This window comes from Rattus norvegicus, chromosome 4 (genome assembly GCF_021556685.1).
Source record: "Rattus norvegicus strain SHRSP/BbbUtx chromosome 4, alternate assembly SHRSP_T2T, whole genome shotgun sequence".
Lineage (NCBI taxonomy): Eukaryota > Metazoa > Chordata > Mammalia > Rodentia > Muridae > Rattus > Rattus norvegicus.
In genome coordinates, this window is record NC_141537.1 from 157121566 (window position 1) to 157143664 (window position 22099).

Here is a 22099-nt window from a genome sequence, read left to right on the forward strand (position 1 = left end):
CAGGTAAGGTCCATACCTCTTGAGGGGATGTCTAAGACAGGCACAGTCTTTCTGTGCCAATAGCTGAGACAGTTTGGGCTTGCATAGATTAAAAAGGGGGACACGTGGGGAAAACTTCTAGAGCTAGCTTTGACTGACTTGCTTGTAATAATCATAAATGAGTCTGCAAACTCTTTGTTTTTAATTAAGACATGCATGCATTATGCCCTACCAAGTTCCTCCACTTATGCAGGAATCCTTGAGAAACTGTCTTAACCTGAAGGAAATGGTTTAAGTGAAACATAGATAGTGTGTATAACAAACTCACGATGTAATGATTTGTGGCTGTTGTTTATCTTCCTAGAATTGGTCATGGTTTGTGCTGCTACCCTTTAAAAGTCACTGAGAAAGTATATTTGCTCACTGGAATGGTATTAACCAATGGCACTCTCAAAGCTATTTCTCATAACTTCCTTCTGACTTTCTTATAATCATCCTCACTTGCCCAGTCCTGGCTCTCATGTTGACTGACGGACTGGCTCCTGCAACTCTGGATATCAGCAAGTGGTGTCATGTGGAGCCTTTCTGACTAGGAATCTGTTTGCCTTACTAACTTTCAGGCAGGGAGCAGCTCTGTGAGTCAGCAAAGGCAGCACAGCTGACAGGAAATGCAGGGGCATAATCTGTGGGGATCTCTCAATCTCATTCAGGTTCAGTCCACTTGTAGTGGTGGATGAGTCTCTGAAGCCTGGACTTAATGTAACCCTGACATATTTGAGCTTTTTCTTCAGAGAGATTGTTATGGTCAACGGGAATGTGGTCATTTGTGACAGATTATCAGTTTGTGTGGAATTCACATCCTTGACCACAGCTTACACCTATAGCCATGACCAGGTTGATATAGCAGTCTGGTCTACTCAGACCTCATTACTGCCATAGTGCAGAAGGTCATCATAATAAGGGCTTGAGTCTTGGTTCTGTGATACCCTGGACCATTTCCCGTACACTATCCACTTACAGACGAGGCACATTCCTTCTGTCATAATTTACAATCTATTGCCATGTCAAAATATCATGATCAAGGTAATTTATAAGTGAAAACATCAAATTTTGAGGCTCCCAGTCAAGAAAATTAGAGTCTGCAATCCTTATTGAGGAGAACATGGCAACAAGCAGACAGGTATGAGTCTAAAAGAGTGCTGAGAGCTCATATCTAAGAGAAGACCGACTTCCAGGCATCTAGGAAGTAGGTCTGGTAGCCCATGCTCACAGTGACACATCTACTCCAACAGGGCTATACCTTCTAATAGTGCCTTTCCCTCGACTGAGCATATGTAAGCCATCACACATCCTCAAGACAAAGGTTACCTAGTTTTATGAAATATGAGAAAAATTAATCCCTGATAAATGAGGTCACAAGAGCAACTATGAATGTCATCCATTTATTTAGGTTACTGCTCTTCAACACCACCCACACACAAAGTTTCTTATGCTATGAGGCCATTGCTTGACCCTCGATATGTTCATCCCTGTGTCCATTTCAGACAGAATATCCACCCTAGATATTAAAGACACAACTTTTTTTTTGTTCTTTTTTTCGGAGCTGGGGACCGAACCCAGGGCCTTGCGCTTCCTAGGTAAGCGCTCTACCACTGAGCTAAATCCCCAGCCCCAAGACACAACTTTTAATGCTTGTCTCCCTGGTTTCCCCATATTCTAAAATGACTGGAAATTGATAATAACCCATGGTGCTCGTTAATTTGCAGGTTTTCCTTAGTCATACACTCTAGACAGAAACCATGTTCTACCACTAGCTTGTCCTGCATCTTGTACAGAGCTGCAAAGAACATTGGCCATAGCACTGAGTTTATGAGCCAAATACTCTGTGGATTAACTCAGGCTCATGAGAGAAGACATGCATGAGGAATCTAGCCAAAAAAATTGTCCTTGTGTCATGGATGAGAGCTCACTAGAAAAAAGCTAATGCAAACTTCAGGACATGAACTTAGAATTCGTTATGACTTAAGAGCCTTGCATGGCAGTGGTGTGCCTATAATCCCACTTCTATGGAGTAAGAAGGAGACCAATCCCTTAGGATTCCTGTGTTAGATTGTCTAAGCTAATTTATAACTTTCAGCGTCAAGAAAATTGTCTCAATAAGCATGGTAAAAAATGACACAAGACCCTTGTCCTATACACAAATGAGTAAACACATTCAAGTACCATAACCACACATATAAACTTAGACACATGTACTCAGATACACACAAACAGACCCACACACACACAAACAACACACACACAAACACACACACACACACACACACACACAGATAGGAGCCATGAAAAAGAGGAAAAAGAGAACACTATTGATTAACATTTCATCTTTCTGAAATGACAGTTTTTACCAGCACCAGATACTCATGGTTCTAGGACTGAATCTGAGAGCACTCTCAAGATGTAGCTATGAATTACACTAGTAAGCGGATTATAAAGGCAAAACTCACAAGGGTATCTACTTCCTGCTTATGTGCAACCAGCCACACATCTGACCTACATGCAGAAAAGCACACATCTTTCATGCTGTCAGAGGCAAGCAACTTTGTTTACAGGAGTGAAAACACCTGACTTGTTATCTTACATAAACAAATCAGGTAATTCCAGGTATAATTCTCTCATTCTAGGAAAGACATCTGTCCTCCGGCTAGTGAGCTCCCAGGTTAGAGCCATTTTGTTTTATATTAATTTTAAAATTTTAAACATAGTATTCACCATCACACAATGTTCTATTTTTTTCCTGATAGTTTTTGTTTGTTTTCAATATGTCTAGGATATATGTGTCTCTTGATCGACACACCTTAGACATAACCATTATTTTTAAGTTAAAACACAAAACTACCTTCCATATTTTTATTTCTTGTATTAGGATCTTCGCACATAACTTGAAGCACTAAAAAGTACAATAAGTCTTAATACATGTCCTGTTTCCCCCATACCTGGCTGTCTCTGTCATGGTCAGTGTGAGAGACCAGACCATCTCCAGCATGGATTCAGGCTCCATCTTAAAGGATCTGACCTGCTTTCTTCCTCCCTTCTTACCCCCTCTTGTTCTATGTTCTTCACTGCTCTTGTCCCCATATACCACCCCCTCCATGTTCCCATGGCTGGCCACCTTTTCTACTCTTCTCTCATTAAACCTCTACACTTGGGGAAAAAAAAAGAATCTGACCTAAGGTTGAACTCAAGTTAACCAGCAAGCCTGAATCTAGCACTAGTTTCCTATTGATTAATTTGGGTTCAGAGGTCCATCAGAAAAATACATAAGTTCTGTGTTGTTTTTCTTTTCAAACCAAGGCATATCTCTGTGGAAGCTCTGGCTGTCCTGGACTGGCTTTGTAGACCAGGCTCTCCCCTCAAAATCACAGAGATGTGCCTGCCTCTGCCTCCTGAATTTTGGGGCTAAAGTGGTCCACCAGCCTGCCAGGCATGAGTTTTATTTTTTTCATCCCTTACATGCATCCATTACATTCCCTTCTAGTATGTTCTTTATTTCTACTCAATGCCTCAACATTAAAATTGATCCAGCTTATGCTACACCTCCCTCTCAAGCCTATGTCACAGAATCTTTGCAAAAATAAACAGCCCTGTGACCTAGACTAGAAATTCTAATGTGGTTCCTAACTCATACCTTAATAACCTTCCAAAGGAATCGAGCCGTGTCCCAAATACTGATACCCCAACAATTGACACAGTCACCTGTAGTTGCACAGGTTACACTTGGTCTCCTAGTAAACCGCAGAGATAGAAGCGTGTTTCTAGATCAGGTTTGTGGATTTCTGCTCTAACAAAGAAGATTTATGCACAGTGACTTGTAACAGGGGAGTTTTTTATACACAAGACCCAGAAAAGTAGATACTTGAACAACCAGAGACAGGAGAACTTAAAATCTCCAACCTGGACCACTCTATTGACTCTCAAACGAGAAAGGAAAGAAACGGAGATGACACATCCCAGAGCGTGCTACTAGATTCTGAGTGAGTAGATGAGAGTGAGGAGGTAAATGTCACACAATCATAGCAGAGTCACCCATGGAGAAGACTTACTGGTCATTAAGATGAGAAAGTCTGCTCTAATTCAGACCAAGCAAAATCTGTGGCCTTGATCCTTTACCAACACTGTCCACAGATCCCCTGGCACCTTTCCTGCGACTGTTGTAATTTATTTGAGTTGTGCTCGGGCCACCACTGCACACAGTGACATTCACAGAGAACAAATATTCTATTTTGCTTTTTGAACACCTTGGGCAGAGAGTTCTGTTTACAGAGAGGACTCATAAATAAGCCGCTGTGGATTGGAGGACTCTGGAAACAGTGTTAAGGAAGAGGACAGCATAAGCTCTGTCCTCCTGTCCTCCTGTCATCCTGTCCTCCTGTCCTTCCATCATGAAGAAGAATAGAGAGGCTCAGCTGTGCCTTTTTTCAGCTCTTCTTGCCTTCCTGCCCTTTGCTTCCTTGCTCAATGGAAACTCGTGAGTACCACCAAGACCCTCTTCCACATCATCCCTCCTCCAATCAGAAACTATCCATTTCAATTCACAGTCCCTTCCCCTGAAAACCTCATGAAATTATTTTTGCTTTTTAATTAACAATTTATGTGTATATATATATATATATATATATATATATATACAATTACAATTATATATGTACACATGCAGTTGTTACCTGATTCTAGGTGATCTTTTCTCCAACTTTAAAGCAACCAGTGTTACTAAACTGAGGTGTGCTGTGATTCAGAATAGTGTTGCTCTTATTACTGAACAAGTAGTATCTCAAATCCCAATCATCAGAGACATTCTTAGCTGTTGAAACTATTTAATCACTTTGAAAATAAGCATTTAAATGGGTGGTATCCTTGGTTGGAAATGTGTAGCCTATGGTTTAGCCTTGAGATAGATTTAGCTGTCTGGCACATCAGAACCCTGTGGATGTTTGTGTCCTAAAACAATACTCTTGTTAGGATCAAAGACTTTAGATTAAACTACCAATAGAACTTCTTAGTTGATGACCAAAATAACCATATAATTAGGAGTATATTGTTGAGTGATTTTATTTGTATCTGTGATCATAAAAATATATTTACGGTAGTAAAAATGATAAGAAAGCTAGTGATATTTTTGCATACTGTGATATAGAAATGACCAGCTAGATTTTGGGGGGCAAAAATTTCTAATTATAGGAAAAGGTAGAGAATGATTCCTACAGATAGCCTTTGGCACTTGCTCAAGTGTAACATAGGTGAATTATACAGGTTTGAATTTCACAGTCACATCATAAACCTTCAGTTGAAAAGTACCTCAAAATAAAAACAGGGTATTGAGTTATTTTTACGGATTAAAAATGTTAATAAAAACAATCATGATAAATTTCTATGAAAATAAAAATTATTCCTCCTGGATTTTAATTTAAAAAATAGAAACTTTATAGAACTTAAATGCTGGTTGCTTAGTGAAGGGAGTACATGCCATTCAAACCTGCCCTGGCAGGTATCACTGCTGCAGCCGATGATTGACAAGCTAATAGTTGTCTTTCCACTCTGCTGTGTGGCAAACTGTGACACTGCCACACTGTCAACCTGACATCTCAGACTGTTGAAACATGGATGGTAATGGTGACTGTGATGAAACTCCAGTTATAGACAATGAGATCAGTCGTCAGCTGTCCGGAACCCTTTCCTTTCCAGGAAGTATATGGTGCTGGTCCCTTCCCAGCTCTACACCGAGACCCCTGAGAAAATCTGCCTGCATCTATACCATCTGAATGAGACAGTGACTGTGACAGCTTCCTTGATATCTCAAAGGGGAACGAGAAAACTGTTCGATGAGCTTGTGGTTGACAAGGACTTGTTCCACTGTCTTTCCTTCACTGTGAGTACTAAGTACCCGTCCTGATTTGTTTATATATTTATGCACATGCGTGTGAGTATGTACATACAATACCCATACATGTTTCCAAAAAAGGTTAATCTAAAAATATATCTGTGAACTCAAAACAATAGGAATTTAGAGCATTTATCCAAAAAACAAATAGAATACATCATCTCACCCCGAACTGAGAAGGTTCAATACTTGTCCCATTCAATTCCCTCAAAAAAGCCCACATCCCAGAGAAAGAAAGGGTTCTCCAGTTCATAGCACTTCCTGGTGCTGAGTTAGTAAACTTTCAAACAGCACTGATAAAATTAGGACCACAGCTCCTATGCATAATCCTGAGATCCTGAATAAGGGCTGGGTTTCTTCTTCAGGACCTCTCTTCAAGACTTAATTCCTAACACCTTTTTTTTTTTTTTTATTAACTTGAGTATTTCTTATATACATTTCGAGTGTTATTCCCTTTCCCGGTTTCCGGGCAAACATCCCCCTCCCCCCTCCCCTTCCTTATGGGTGTTCCCCTCCCAACCCTCCCCCCATTGCCGCCCTCCCCCCATAGACTAGTTCACTGGGGGTTCAGTCTTAGCAAGACCCAGGGCTTCCCCTTCCACTGGTGCTCTTACTAGGATATTCATTGCTACCTATGGGGTCAGAGTCCAGGGTCAGTCCATGTATAGTCTTTAGGTAGTGGCTTAGTCCCTGGAAGCTCTGGTTGCTTGGCATTGTTGTACTTTTGGGTCCTAACACCTTTAAAACATTACCATTCTCTCTACCTCAGTTTCAAGTTAGAGCTAAGTTTCTCTCATGTCTTAGAGTTAATTTTCAATGAAGATTATATTTACTCTGTAAAAATGACTGTTTTTATTGTTCACATAAACTCCCACTGACATACAGAAAATGATTTTTCTTTTCATCCCTTTCTTTTCCTGGCAATTTTTCCCTCCATGTAATACTTAAACAGAAACTGATGGCACCTCCACCTCCATCAGAGAAAAGGTTAATGAGGTAATGTAAGAAAGGCAGAGGGAGATGGTGAAGGGTCTGTGTTCCTGTTGTTCTCAGATCCCTAGATTGCCCTCTTCTGAAGAGGAGGAGTCACTCGACATCAACATTGAAGGGGCAAAGCATAAATTCAGCGAAAGGCGTGTGGTGCTTGTGAAGAACAAAGAAAGTGTTGTCTTTGTCCAGACTGATAAGCCCGTGTACAAGCCAGGACAGTCAGGTATGAAGCTCCACGGTGGGCAAAGGAATTAATACACCACCCTAAACATGGTGTGAAGAAGGCCTGGGTCTTTGGAACTCACTAGAAAATTCTCTTTTTCCAGTTAAATTTCGGGTTGTCTCTATGGATAAAAATCTACACCCCCTGAATGAGTTGGTGAGTTTTTTACCTATGGGTATTGGTGGGTTCTTCAAGACAAAATGTCACAGCAACATTCTAATTTCCAGCTCCTTCTGAGACATGGGTTAGCCCTTTTTTCTATTCTGTTCCTTTGCCACTTTATAGCCTCAGCTCTTCTACCATTGGCCATCCTATGGCTTCCTTATATGTGACTGTCCTTATTTGGACTCCATTTGACTGGATAAGTATCTCTGGGTTTTCTTCATACTCTGTGGAGCCTTATACTGTATAGAACCTTTTAGGTTTTTCAGTCATTTCTTTTCTAGATTCTGTTACCATCCCTCAGAAATCCATTTCTAGTGTGACAGGGATATTTTTCACACAGTCTCTATTATTTTTATAGCCTCATATTTAACACTTGGGTTCTTCCCTAGTTGAATTCCTCTAAGAATAAAATTGCATTTCAGTCTCTTGTGCTCTGTGCTTAAGCAAGTTTGTGTATCTGTGTTAAATACTCTCTCCTATGAATAGAAGGTTCTCTGATGAGGCATGAGGGATGCTTCAATCTAGAAACATAAAGATAAATCAGCAACAGTTAGACTAATCCTGTGTCCTCTAGCAGCACAATGATAGTGTGTTCTCATTTGGGGCCTATGATGCATGAAGCCCATGATTCCAAGTGTGTGGGTTTCATCTTGCACAGTGGGACTTAAGTCCAGTCAGACAATGGTTGGTTACTTCCTTGACATTTGTGCCACTATTGCTCCAGTGGGTATGTCTTACCTGGACAGTGGTTCTCCTAGTTTATAGGCTTCATAACTGGGTGAGGTTGCTTGTTATCTTCCCCCTCTGATACTATGCATCACACCTTCCAGCTGCATGAAACCAGCCAGTAGGGGTGATCATTCCTATCTGTACCAGTTTTACTGTAGAATATGAAATCCTAAATTGGACATATAAATCCCATCCTCACCTCCCAAGGCAGCGAGATTATTTGTGTCATGAGGAAAGAAAAACCGTAAGAGGCAGAGGTGAATCCTGTTAGATCCAGAATGCATGCAAGGGAACAATCCCTAACACAGCATGGCGGCTGCACATATGAACTTACACTTGCACTAGCATACACAAGCATATGCAGAACACTGCCATGGAGAGGGGAGATGGACACGAAGTCCAACCCCTAGCTGAGGAGCTCTTGTTAGGACAGCTAGTGGGGGAAGCTCAGTTATCTTTTCAGGGATAGACCCTGTTAAGTCAACCATCCTCCAGTGGAAGTCCACATGTCCAAGAATATATGGGTATGCAGCACAAATTATACTTAATGGATAGAGAAAAAGGACAGAACACTAATCAGGTATGTAGGGAAAGGAGGTAGATCTGGAAGGGGTGAAAATCATTAGAAAATACTGTAAAAAAATCTCAAACAAAAACTTAAAAATTAAACAAAATCTCAATCCACTTTTACTTAATTTGTTCTTTACAAAAAGCAAATTACAATACACACAATTTTTTGGAGACTCTAAAAGTTCTACTTATCCCAATAATCTGTTGTATAATTTTTATCAAGTATATATTTTTCTTTTTTCTGATTTATTCTTCTTTCTTCCAAAACATCCTGACCATAGCCTCCCTTCTCCCTGCTCCTCCTAGTCTCCCCACAACCTTCCCTTTGCTCCAAATCAATTTCCCTTCAGAAAAAAGTAGTCCTCCCAGTGTTATTAACTGAATATGGCACAACAAGATACAATAAGTCTAGGTACATTCCCTCATATAAAGGCTGGGCAAGACAACCCAGTATAGGGTAAAGGGACCCAAGAGCAGGAAAAAGAGTCAAAGACACTCCCAGTCCCTGTGTTAGGACCCCCACAAACACCCTGAGCTAAACCAGCACTGCATGCAGAGAATCTAGCACAGAGCCCAGAGGGGTCTGTCTGCTTTAGACATTAAATTTTGTAATCTCCATATCATAAATGCTCAGGGTGGGTCTTCGAGAACATCAGAGAAAGCTTACTGATGATGTCCCTCAAATTTCTGTTTGTGAGTTCCAATCTATTGAGTGATTCGTATGACTCAGAATTCTAGAAAATATACTGAAAAGTTCTCTATGGTGGTGAATAGGCTTACACTTGACTTTCTTACTGGACATTAAGTTCATTAAATTTTGGCTGAAACCCCCATCCTAGGGCCTACTTTATAAATCTATTGGATTTGCTCTGTGGGTGACATTTTTAAATCAGTGGTTCTTATCCTTCCTAATACTGCCACCCTGTGCGGCAGTTCATGTTGTGATAGCCCCCAACCACATTTTCTGTTATATTTGTTGCTACTTCATAAACATAATTTTGATACTGCTATGAATGGTAATGTAAATAATTTTGGAAACAGTTTTGCCAAAGGGGTTGTGACCCGCTGTTCTAACCTAATGTTGTTTTCCTTGTGTTTCAGTTTCCTCTGGCTTACATTGAGGTAAGAAATTTAAATGTTTCATAATCAGAGAGAAATCAATCTGATAAAAGTAACCTGATGTTGGAATGTTGTTGAACTTCTATGGGTCAGCAGCCCTCTGCCATTCGATATAATGAGTTTGCTATTTCCCACTTCACCTTTATTTCTTTTTCCCCAAAGGAATATAACCGAGTCCCCAAGTGCTTCCATCACCAGCACAGTGATCCTAGAAGCGTTGTTATACTTAACACTATACTGACTTGGAAAATTTACACCCTCATCCACAGGATCCGAAAATGAACCGAATTATGCAGTGGCAGGACATTAAGACAGAGAATGGGCTTAAGCAATTGTCCTTCAGCCTGTCAGCAGAGCCCATTCAGGGCCCCTACAAGATAGTGATTCTCAAACAGTCAGGAGTGAAGGAAGAGCATTCCTTCACCGTCATGGAATTCGGTATGGATTGGGAAAACCAAAAAGAGAAAGTGGGTGTCATAGGTTTCTGGCTATCATAGAATGAACTACTTTGGGTTTTAGGCTGGGTTTCATCTGACTCTAGCTAAGGCTATTCATCTCCAATTCCAGAAAGTCCTGGGATTTTTCAGAAGCAAATTACTTGTTTTGTTGTTTTGCTGTTTGTTTGTTTAATCAAGTAGATACCCCTGTGGTTTGCAAGAAGTGATATAGCACATAACCACTCAACATTCTAACTTTATTGGGGGTGAGGACATTGCCTTAATAATGTGAAATCTCCATTTCTGGACAGAGAATGATCGTTTAGGCAACAAGACAACACATTTCACATCTCCTCTCTGAGCATCTCCTCTCTGTCTCCCACATTAGTGCTTCCCAGATTTGGTGTCGATGTGAAGGTCCCAAACGCCATCTCTGTGTACGATGAAATAATCAATGTGACTGCCTGTGCGATGTGAGTTACCTGCTTCTGTCCTTCTTTCCTTAAGAATGTACTCGGACACAGAATATGCCTGGAATAATGCCTCATTTTAGAATATGTAGAGATGCTACACTTGTGTCCTTCCCCGACTAGAACATTTCCCCTGTGGTGTTCATGTGTCCTTTACTGCTCTGCATCAATCGCTGTGCAATCATTCGCTGCGTGCATTACTGATATCAATGGATAAAATCAATTGTTTGAGGCAGTAAAGACTTCCTGCCTTTGGAGACAGGAAGGGACCTAATAAGATCCACTGACCCATGTGAAGAGAACATAAGCACTAAGTCGAGGCATCTCCCTGCCTTCTTATGGTCTGACAGAAAGAGCAGAGAAACAAGAGCTCCCTGTTTGCCTCCACCCCTAACCACTGCCACCTACGTTTAAACTTTAGACATCTCAGCATTCTGCTTGAATTTCTGGACCTGATAAATGAGGACCTTACATTACAACAAATAAAAGTACTATTTAAGTCTAGAACCTTAAAGAAGAAATTTGCAGTATGTGCCTAAATCTAACAGAAGACACACCGCAGCCTACATTGTCTTTTCATTCCAATTAATGAGCTCAAAAACTAAACCATAGGACAAAGGCCAAGGACTGAGGAGGTGCGTTAGGTTCTGAGTTATTTCCCATCCTCCCCACTCATTTCAGCCCCATCATCTAGTAGCTGAGGATCCTGGTTTGGTTACTTAATCTTTTCAAACCACAAAAAGGAGGAAACCAGGTCTTCCTAGGTTCTTAATAGAGCTAAGAACCTATGCTTTTTGTTTATTAATTAATTAATTTATTTACATTGCAAATTTTTAGCATACGCACTTAGAAGGTGTCAGGAGGCAATGGTGGTCTGTGTTTGTGCCCATTATGAAACCATACAGTCTCAGTGAGTAGACAGTGGGTCTCCACTTTAGAAAGACCCTGGGTCTCTGTGACTTTATCTTGTGACAGATATACCTATGGGAAGCCTGTTCCAGGACATGTAAAGATAAGTCTTTGCCATGGAAATCCTTCCTTTAGCTCTGAGACAAAGTCTGCATGCAAAGAAGAGGACTCCGAGGTAAGTGAAATCTGTTCAAAGGTTTTTTGTTTTTGTTTTTGTTTTTTTAAATATCTAAGGTAACCAACAGAAAAGCACTCAGCAAAGATGAGAGGAAACACTTAGCCAGATGTTGACAGAGGATGTTCTGGGACCTTGGACTGTAGCGCAGGGATGGAACAGTAGCCCAGGCATGTGTGCAATGCCCAGAAGACCCCACTGACAGAAGTGATAACCCTCAGACCCACCACTGTTAAAGGCACATTTCAACAAGTTTACTTGGCCACTACAATTTATTTTGAGCACATATTCATTGTATGAAATAGTAGGTTTACGACATTTCCATACATGAGTGTCATGTCTTTTAACTATATTCCCCTGTCCCATTGCCACCTCTGTTCTCTTGGGTCCTCATTCTTATGTGTCCTCTTCTCTTCCTAGGTAACCTCCACTACTTTTGTGCCTTGTAGACTATTCTTTGAAGGTGCATTTTAATAAGCACATATAAAAAATAAGTAGTTGTTCAAAACAATAGCCTTCTATACAATATATTCATTCATGCACATCATGTACCTGATTACCTACCTCAGTGCTTATCTGATTCTCTCCTTCCTTCCTCCCGCCAGACCTTTCCTCCTCCCAAATGGAACCACTGTTTTGCTGTCTTCTGGTTCTGTTTTGTTTTACCTCCCATAGGAGAGAAAGCATGCACTGTTGTGTGTCAGAGTCTGGTATATTTTGTAAAAGGTGGTCATCTCCATACCCTTAACATTCTCCTATTTGGTTTTGATTATCAGTTAATCTGGTGAACTCTCTTGTCTGTGACTCATTTAATTGGCAAGCCATGCATGGGAACACATTTTAGTATGCTGACATAGATTCCTTTTGTAGATTCCTGACAGCTGATCATATGGTCCCTTGACCTCTCGTTTTCTGAGGATCTTCTAGACTGAGTGGGTAGTGGCTGTACTAGGTTGTAGCCTCACCCACAATGTACGAGATGGGTAGAGCATGAGGCTCTTCTGCTGACCTGCTCACCTTAAGCATTAGAGAAAACAGGAATGTTAAACACAAGCTTGTCTCCTCAACAAAGGACACAAGGCCACACCTGAACTATTACAGACTCTTCCTTTCTAGACTCTTATCCTGAGCAGTTTCTTGGTCAATAAAACCCATTGTTATGGGAGATGCCATTTATAATTTCCAACTGCCTGTGTGACCCATATGCTATCTGTAGAGCCAAGCGACTCCTGACTCCCACAGACTTTTACATTTCTCTTAGTCATTCTCAGCAGCTATGGTTACCTGCAGCTCTTGATCTAGGAGTGGGGTTTGTGAAATTTCCCCTTTCCACCACATTGGCAGGTTAACTTGTTTTACCATTGTTTAAATCTTCTTCTGGCAACCACACTGTTGAGATTTTTATGGGTGTCTTTCCCTGTTGTGTCTGAAAGACCCTATTTTTGCAACAGGCATTCTGGTCTTTTACAATCTTCTGACTCTTGTTCCATGATTTTCCCTAATCCTTCAATGTAGGGGTTATGTTGGGGTTGGGTAATCCTAGGCAATTCTGCATTTTGATGGGTTGTGGATCTCTATACAGGTCTCCATTTCTTGAAAAATAAGGTTCTTTGATGAGATGAGACCCACATGCATCTGTAAGGACAGGACTTTAGATACAGTAAAGGACTACATTGGTTAAGGAAAATGGCAGTAGTAGGCTGCTCTCTACAGAGTCCATGTGACTGTTGAAGTTATCCATTTCTTCTTAGGTTAACATTTGTATTTTGGATGAATGTAGAAATCTGTTCACTTTTAAGTTTTCTAAATTAATTTGGTATAGGTTTTTGAAGTATTCCCTTACAATAGTCCAAATCTCTATAATGTCTGCATAATAGTACCCTGCAAATTTCTGATTCTATTGATTGGGTCATTTTCTTTCTTTTGTTTTGTTAATTGTTTCAAAGATTAGTCTTGATCTTATCTTCTTAAATAACTGTCTCGTTCTTTGTATTCTTTCTTTCTGCTGCACTAGTTTCTGCTCTTTTTTTATTATTATTTCTTACTATCTGCCAATACAGAGTTTGGATTGATCTTTCTGTTTTTATGAATCCTTGATGTATATTATCAACTCACTTATTTGTGTTAAATCTTTTCCTTATTTTAAGCAGCACTCAGAACTAGTTATGTCTCTCTTGCTTTGAATACCTTCAAGAGACTTTTGTGTCATGTTTTTATTTTCATTTAATTCCAGGATTTTTAATTTTATTCTTGAGTTCTTTGAATCATTCATTATTAGGTTGTGTTTTGTTTGATTTTCATGAATTAATCCAATTTCTTTAATGCCTTGTGCTGTTGATTTTAAGCTTTATTGCATTGTGGTCAGATACGGTGCACTGGGTTATTTTAATTTTTCTTTATTTTTCAGACTTGCTTTGTTTCTCACGGCATCATCTATTGTGGAGAAAATTCCTTTCACTACTTCAAAGAAATTATACTTTAGTGTTTCAGTGGAGTGTTCTATAAATATCTGTTAGGGCAAAATGATAAATTGATTGTATTTAATTCTGATGATTCTACCTTTATTTTTTGTCCAGATGCCCTATTAGAGAAATTAGGGTGCAGAAATCAAGTATAAACACTGAATTGTGTTTCGTCTGTGTCTTGAAATTGCATCATATGCTTTTTATGAAAGCATGTGTGGTAGACCTTGATTCATCTATGTTTATAGTTGTAGTGTCTTTCAGTTAATTTTTCACTTTATCAGAATAAAGTGTACCTCTTTATCTCATCTAATTAATTTTTGCTTGAAATAAGGTTGGTCAGATATTATAATAGCAATGCTTGCTTGCTTTCTGGTTATTTGCTTTGAATACTTTTCCAATCCCTTCACTCAAAGTGGTGTTTATCAAGTGAGTTTCTTGAAACAACAAAAAGACTGATTTTGTTTCTTAATCCATTCAACCAGCCTATGCCTTTTGATTAGAGAATTGTTGCCATTAATATTTAAAGTTATCACTGAAAGGTGCGTGTTGATTTCTGTCATTTTACTTTGGGTGCTATTTGTGTTTAATTCTATTTTATGTTTCAATAATTATAGTTTCATTTGTTTTCTTTCTGTAGTGTTTTAGCATTGCTTACTTCCCTCTTCTTTCAATCTTCTCAGTAGAGCTGGTTTGTTGGACATGAATTCTGTTAGCCTGTTTATAGTCTTACAATTTTTTCAGTTTACGAACTTCTTGAGCCTTGTCAGTTATCTATGTCCTGAGCTTTATAAGTCTTGTTTATGTCCTGAGTCTCAGTAAACTCCTTCCAGATGGAAAGTTTAATTCAGATGAAATTTCTACATAACACCCTAACAATTATTATTATTTGGCCAAATGATCAATTTAATGAGTGTGTAGTAGTAAAATCACCCATTATTATTGTACTGGGATCCATCTATCCTTTGTTTAGTAGTGTTTCTATTATGAATTGTGACGCACTGACATGTTTACTCAGTAATTAGGGGTAGGTATTCCTTTCACTAATAGGTATTGACTCTTTTATTCCTTGTAACTAAATTTGGACTAGTCAATTCTATCATATATGAGTATTAATATTTCTGTTTCTTCTCAACTTGGATTTTCTTGATCAATCCCTTCCTAGCCTTTCATTTTCGATGTGTGTGTTCTTTGGAGTCTACCTAGCTAGCATTTTTTTTCTGCCACGAGGTGCGTTTTATTTTCATCAATCATACAAATGATTTTCCATATCACAGGGCAAGCTGAGTGCCTGGGTGTGTTCACAGTGTAGCTTGTCGCTTGTGTCTGTCCATCTTCCCCGTCAGAATGGGGTCTCAGAAATGATGAGGTGAGGTGGAGAAATCCTCCTAGGCTTGTAGGAAATTTTACTCCTCTTTTCCTGTTGAATGGTCTTTTGGTTGGCTGGTGTTCTTCTCATGCTCTTTGGTTTTCTCCAGTGTGGCTTTATTGAAGCTTGTGATTTCCCCCATGGATAACTTGCCTGCCATTTTCTTAGAACTCTTGGAATCTTGCTCTGAGCTCATGCTCCAATTGCTCCCACTCACATTTCGGCAGCAAAGGATCTAGTCTGTGTCTTTTAATTAAAGACTTAAAATCATTTATACTTAGAGTTACTGTTGATAATTACATGTTCATTCCTATGACTATTGGATGATATTTATCTTTTATCTCTTATCTGTTGCTGATTTATTGTCTTGTTCTGAATTGATAGCATTCAGATCTGTCTCTGCTTGCTTAAATCCTCTGTGAGATCACTAGTCATTTCCAAGACTACACTATTATTTGTCCAGCATTATGACAATTTGGATATCCTAGGATTCAGTTAGTGAAGATCTGTGCCTCTTTGTACATGTCATGTTTCCCTGCTTGTTCATGTTTCCTGTATTTCATTTTTTATTAAATTATGTATTTACTCTATATCCTGTTCACAGCTTCCCCTCCTTCCTCACCTCCCAGACCCTCCTTCTCACCTCCTCTCACCCCTCTTCCCTATCTCCTCAGAAAAGGGATGGCTTCCCATGGATATCAACCAGCTTTGGCATACCAAGTTGCAGTAAGACTGGGCACATCTTCTAATGAGGTTGTACAGACAAGGCAGTGCAGAAAGGAGAAAGGGATCTAGACAAACTGCCACAACAGCAGAAAACCAAAGTTGTTAGAGCAATGCAATTTAAATGATGTAAAGTTTGCTACTGTACCGACAATAACTGTAACAATGAAAATGACAAAAAAAGAGTAAACTGTTAAGCTTAACTTTAATTTGGAACAAAATAATGATCTTGATGACTCTTATCTTTCACAGTTCAGAATAATGTCAATTCTTTCCTATGAAGGCTATTCTCATTCACCGATCCACAGAATGGCAGCTTCTCAGCACCATTTCATTCCGGAAATGGATTTCAGTTTACTTTCTGCCACTAGGTATCAAGCCATCAGGTTCATGTCTGCTAGTAAAAAGTACCATTGAGCTACATCCATACCTGTGGTTGCTATTTTAATAATAGAAAGTAATTATTAAGTTCTAATGGCATGCAAGTTAAGTGTTCTGTATATTATAATTATGATAATGAATTATACTTAATATTCCTTAATAGATGTATTAAGTACTAAGTGGATACTTAGAATACAATCACTGTGTTTATGGATGACCAAGCCAAGGCAGCATTGTGACTGGTCATGATCACACAGCAGCACAGTGTTTAAGCTGAGTCCCAGGCTTAGAACCAGAAGACCATGTACTAATCACTCTCTTTCTGATAGAAGCCCTCGTGTGTGGGTTACAGTAGACCATCAACATGACCAGTGTGCTTTGTCACCTTGCTTTTATCTTAAATATCAGCTAGACAACAACGGCTGCAGCACACAAGAAGTGAACATCACTGAGTTCCAATTAAAGGAAAATTACCTCAAAATGCACCAGGCTTTCCATGTGAATGCAACTGTTACAGAAGAAGGGACAGGTATGTGAGTAAGAATATAGAAGATGGCGCTGTGAAAACTGATACCTTTTCACATCGAGATGGTAGCTCAGAGACGCAGAAAGCAAGCAACTCTCTAACCAGCTTGGGCCTTCAATGTCGTCACTAATTTCTTCCTCAGGGTCAGAGTTCAGTGGATCTGGAAGAATTGAAGTCGAAAGAACCAGAAACAAATTCCTATTTCTGAAAGCAGACTCACACTTCAGACACGGGATCCCATTCTTTGTGAAAGTAAGGTGCTTTATGGTTCATAGGTGGCAGAGCTGTAAAAGGTGCTTCAAGGCTGTTCTGTTGATGTTAAGCATTTCTGACATCATGGGTTGCAAGACTAGAAGCGCAGCTTAGTGGTGGAGTTTGTATTTCACATGGCCAAGCACACGAGTTCAATTCCCAGAACTAAAGTGAAGACTAGGAAAGTTTATTGAGAGGCTCCAAATTTAAAACCTATGCAGCAGAGTTTTCGTTTATAACTGCTACGCCTGAAAACCTTAAACCCCAGAGTATCACTGTGTTTCAATGGTGAAGTAACATGAGCTACATATTCATAACACACCCATGCTCACTGGCAGCCTCTGCTCCCTCACGAGTTGTTCTTTTCATCCTGTAAAACACTGCAAGTACTTGTTGTGTCAGAGCATGTACTTGCAGTGTTTTAATAGATGGGCTCATTGATTGTCCCTTGTGAATAATAGGAAAATAGGAAGCATCTAAAAGCATCTGTTATGAAATTAAGAGTATGATACCTTCAGTCTCTGTACTTTCACAGCATAGCTAGTTCTGCAGGTATAGATTTTCAGAAACTGATTTTTGCAGACTGAATTAGTGACTGCATCTTTGTAATCTTTATATAATACTGAAACAGGAGTTTCTCTCCCGTGTCATATACCCATGCCTAGACTATGCTTTTCTTCCTTGTTCAATTTAGATCCGCCTAGTGGATATCAAGGGAGATCCTATCCCAAATGAGCAGGTCTTCATCAAAGCACAAGAAGCTGGCTACACCAATGCTACTACCACTGATCAGCATGGCTTGGCAAAGTTCTCCATAGATACCAGCAGCATCTCAGGCTATTCCCTCAATATCAAAGTAAGTCAGAAATGAGGAGGACATAAGATACAAGGTGAGACTTTGCAACAGCTTGAACTCAATGTGTAGCTTAATGAAAAAAATATTCCATGCCAAACTCTTATTTTAAGGCAAAACACGAAATGTTTCTGACCACTCATAAAAGTATCAGCATACATTGTGAACAAATTTTAAACACAATATTTTTCATTGTCTCTTTTGCTTTATTTCTGTTTGAAATATCTCAAGTTAGGACCTTGAAGCAAAAAAAAAAAGTTAAAAGATCATTTTCATCTACTTAGTTAAGAATATTTATTGTGTGTCCTCAAATTCATTACCCAAATATGTTTGTGCCCATTTTCTCAAACAAGAGATACTTATTGTGTCACTGAAAGTGACTGACATTACGCTAGTTCCTGCTTTAGATGCACAGAAAGGGGGTTCAAGGTGGAGAGGAGAGAGAGAGACTCAACAATTTCTAGAAATGCAATTTGGAAATAGGAAAACTCTAGAGATCTGCAATCTGCTCTCAGGAGGAACTAGACAGAGTCCCCCTGTATATCATAGCTTAGTCAGATATGTCACAAAGGGGAACCATTTGAAGAGAAGCTCACTATCTGACTTTCCAGGAGAGGTCTCTGAAGACCCTGCAGTCTTACATCTCTAGGTCCCAATAGCCTTTTCCCCAGCTGTCTCAGCAGGTGCCTCTCTGAGAACCCCTATGGGGACAGGAATGCCAGTGGTGACTTCCACACATCTCTGGCTGCAAATTTATATGGTGGAACTCATAATCTGTCTTATAGGAAGAAGCTGAAAAGCATGTCCCTTTGCAAACAGCAGATGGACCTAGAGATAGGGTGGAGTGTGGATTTTGATGGAGGAGGGAAAGAGCAGTGTGGCACTCACTAAGGTGGCCAGCCAGTGTCTCATTACTCAGATGGCTTTGGTTTGGAGGTTTTCTCCAAGCCCAGAGGCTCAGAGTCACATACAGGATAAGATGTCAAACTTAATTATCTCCAGTCCTCCACCACAACACCCGTCCATGCAGTCACACACACACACACACACACACACACACACACACACACACACACACACACATGTGGACTGATAGGGATCCTCGGTTGTAAGGAGAAATTCTATCAGAATAGGTTTAGCTGATCGGATTCGATCTTGTGTAGCTCCCATTGTCATTATTTAACATCTCCCTACACAAATACATACCTAGACTCAGTGACCAGAAGTGAGCCCTTCAGAGTGGCACACATTATCTTAGCTCAGTTAATGGCTGAGGCAGGTGTGCTCATCCCTCTGATTGCCCATCTGCCTTGATCATCTTGTCTGGATCTCAGATAGGACAAGGCCCACTACTGTCTATTCTTCTCCTGGGACTCCTGGTGACCCTAGAAATGAAGCCTGAGGGAGAGCACCATGTCTTCCTAAGTCAAGAAAATTGGTTTTCCTTTTTCCTTCGTGATCTTATTTCAGGTTTTCATCCTTCTCCCTGTCCTCCTTTGAACTTGATATGTTTTTGTTTTGTTTTGTTCTTTACTGAGGATAGAAAGTATCAGGCTTTATTCTGGAATTTCATACATTTTGTCGCTTAATCCTGCTCTCCTGATTATCCCTCCATCCCCCCAAGTTGCAAGAGTCTTCCTTCCACGTCCTCATAACGGAGTGCAGACTCCTCTTGTGTTCTTCCCTGATTTTCTTTCTCCTTCTTCAGCCTTGTTTCCTTTCTCTCTGATCTTAATCCTTTTTTTTCTTTTTTCTCAGACTTCCTTTACTGCTGCTTGAGTAATAAAGTTTATCTCTTTTCTTTTTACTTAACTTTTCTACTTTCTATGCATTTGATTTTGGGGTAGAGTGGCTATTTTTAATTGTTTTTTAATTACATCCATACATGTGATTTGCTTTGTTGTTGATGGATTTATTGAAATGTCCTACATTTTCCTAGGGTTTGTTGAATTTCAAGCCTTTGAAAAGGGCTACTCATAATGAAAATCTCCTTATTATAGCAGATGTTCTATAGCCATCAGGAGAGATGTATACATGGAAACATTTAACTAGACGGAAAAAAATTTACCCCAAAGTGCTTAATTTTTCAGTAACTGAACTCAAAGCTATTGAAGCACATGAAATGTTATATAAAAAATTTTACAGTTCTAATTTGTAAAATTATTTATGACAAAATCAGACACATGTACAACACCTAACACACACACACACACACACACACACACACTGCCCAATGGAATAAAGAATAGATTATAGATTCTGCCCAAACAAAATTTCTGAATATTTTTTTAAAAAAATGTAAATACAAAAAATAGCCTAAATAAAAAACTAAGTAGATGGTTTCACTGATAGATTAGATATAATGGAAGAAAAATACCAGGATTTACAGATAGTGAAAAATTTTTATTACACTTAATGTGTGGTAACAAAAAACTAAAAAAATCATGACCCCAACTCTCAAGGCCTCTGGAACTGAGTTAGGAGACAAGGCATGAAGGTATTGGCATTGCACAGAGTGTAACATGCAAGCAACTGTCATGAAAACCCACTCAGTGGACGAACAGAACATTCCCCAACCTGAGAAAAGATACAGACATGAGAGTACAGGACACATTTAGAATGACAGACAACTAGAAAAGAACTCCTGAATTAAAATGCCAAGAATACAGACACAATAATGAGCAGATTACTAAGTGCTGCAAGAGGGAAGGTTCAGCTCACTTACAAAGACAAACTATCAAAGTAGTAACAGTCCTAGCCACGGAAACTCCGAAGGCCCGGAGCCTGGGATGATGTTATTAAAGTTGAAAATAAGTAAATAAATGGATAAAACAAAACAAAAAGCTGGCATCCAACTGTAATATTCAGATGAAGTTGTTCTGTAAAATTGAAAGAAAATTGATAAGATGAGATGAGACCCAATACAGACCTGCAGAAATACTGCAAAAGTGTTGAGTTCTTGATAACCACAAGAGGACCTAGGTTCTGTTCCCAGAACACACTTGGTAGCTTACAACCATCCATCACTCCAATCTCAAGTGATACAATATCCTCTTCTGACCTCTTCAGGCATCTGGTATATAAGTGGCACACAGAAGAAGCATTCATTTAAACTAAACTAAAATAAAATATTTTAAAATAAGTTGAGTAAATTAAAGCCATCATGAATACCATACCAGCACTGTAGAAGATACTTCAAGAAATACTACTCACAGAAAAAACGAGAAAATATGCAATCATCAGAAGTTAGAAAGAATAATCTATCATAGAAAGATAAAAGAGAAAAAAACAAACATTATCAATTCATTAAGCTAAGAAACTTCTAAGATGAACAAAGGAGGAAGAAAATAACAGAGACCATCCAAAACCGGTATGATGGTAATAGTAACTTCAACTTGGCAAGATGCCGAATCACCTCCGCAGAAAGCCTCTGAGGGAGAGATTAGGTCAGCCTCTAGTCATGCTGCGAATAAATTCGTGGGTTAATTTAAATACAAAGACCCACCATAAATATGGATCTCACTTTCAGCATGGCCATGCTCGCCTCCACCTCTCACTATCAGTGCTACAGCTATTGCTATTGCAACCATTTGCAGACATCAGAACCAGTTTTATTGTGGTTGTTTGCTTGCTGGCTTTGGATGTTCAATGTGCTCTAGAGACCATGGGCTATCCAGGAATCCTCCAGGCCTTTGACACCAGATTGGGACTGCTAAGACACACAGTCTGGGGATGCTTATCTGCCTCCCGGCCTCTCTAACAGCCCAAGACAACTATTGTTGAACTACCCAGACCACACTGTAAGTTAATCTAATATTCTTTTAGTTTA

At 39.5% G+C, this 22099-nt stretch overlaps 1 protein-coding gene across 3 annotated transcripts in view; it reads left to right on the plus strand.

Moving 5' to 3' along the window:
- Positions 1 to 4225: 4225 nt before the first annotated feature.
- Mug1 (murinoglobulin 1) overlaps positions 4226 to 22099 on the plus strand; it is a 53831-nt gene continuing 35957 nt past the window's right edge. The window contains exons 1-11 of one of the 3 annotated variants that reach the window (XM_087658519.1): positions 4226 to 4507; positions 5722 to 5905; positions 6971 to 7130; positions 7234 to 7286; positions 9696 to 9716; positions 9983 to 10151; positions 10539 to 10623; positions 11596 to 11704; positions 17048 to 17168; positions 17308 to 17417; positions 18112 to 18273. In XM_087658519.1, the coding sequence (XP_087514645.1) occupies positions 4422 to 4507; positions 5722 to 5905; positions 6971 to 7130; positions 7234 to 7286; positions 9696 to 9716; positions 9983 to 10151; positions 10539 to 10623; positions 11596 to 11704; positions 17048 to 17168; positions 17308 to 17417; positions 18112 to 18273 (1260 nt within the window). In that variant the 5' untranslated portion in view covers positions 4226 to 4421. Of the gene's footprint in view, positions 4508 to 5721; positions 5906 to 6970; positions 7131 to 7233; positions 7306 to 9695; positions 9717 to 9982; positions 10152 to 10538; positions 10624 to 11595; positions 11705 to 17047; positions 17169 to 17307; positions 17418 to 18111; positions 18274 to 22099 lie in introns of all 3 variants that reach the window. The other 2 variants (NM_023103.1, XM_087658520.1) reach the window with 2 other exon arrangements.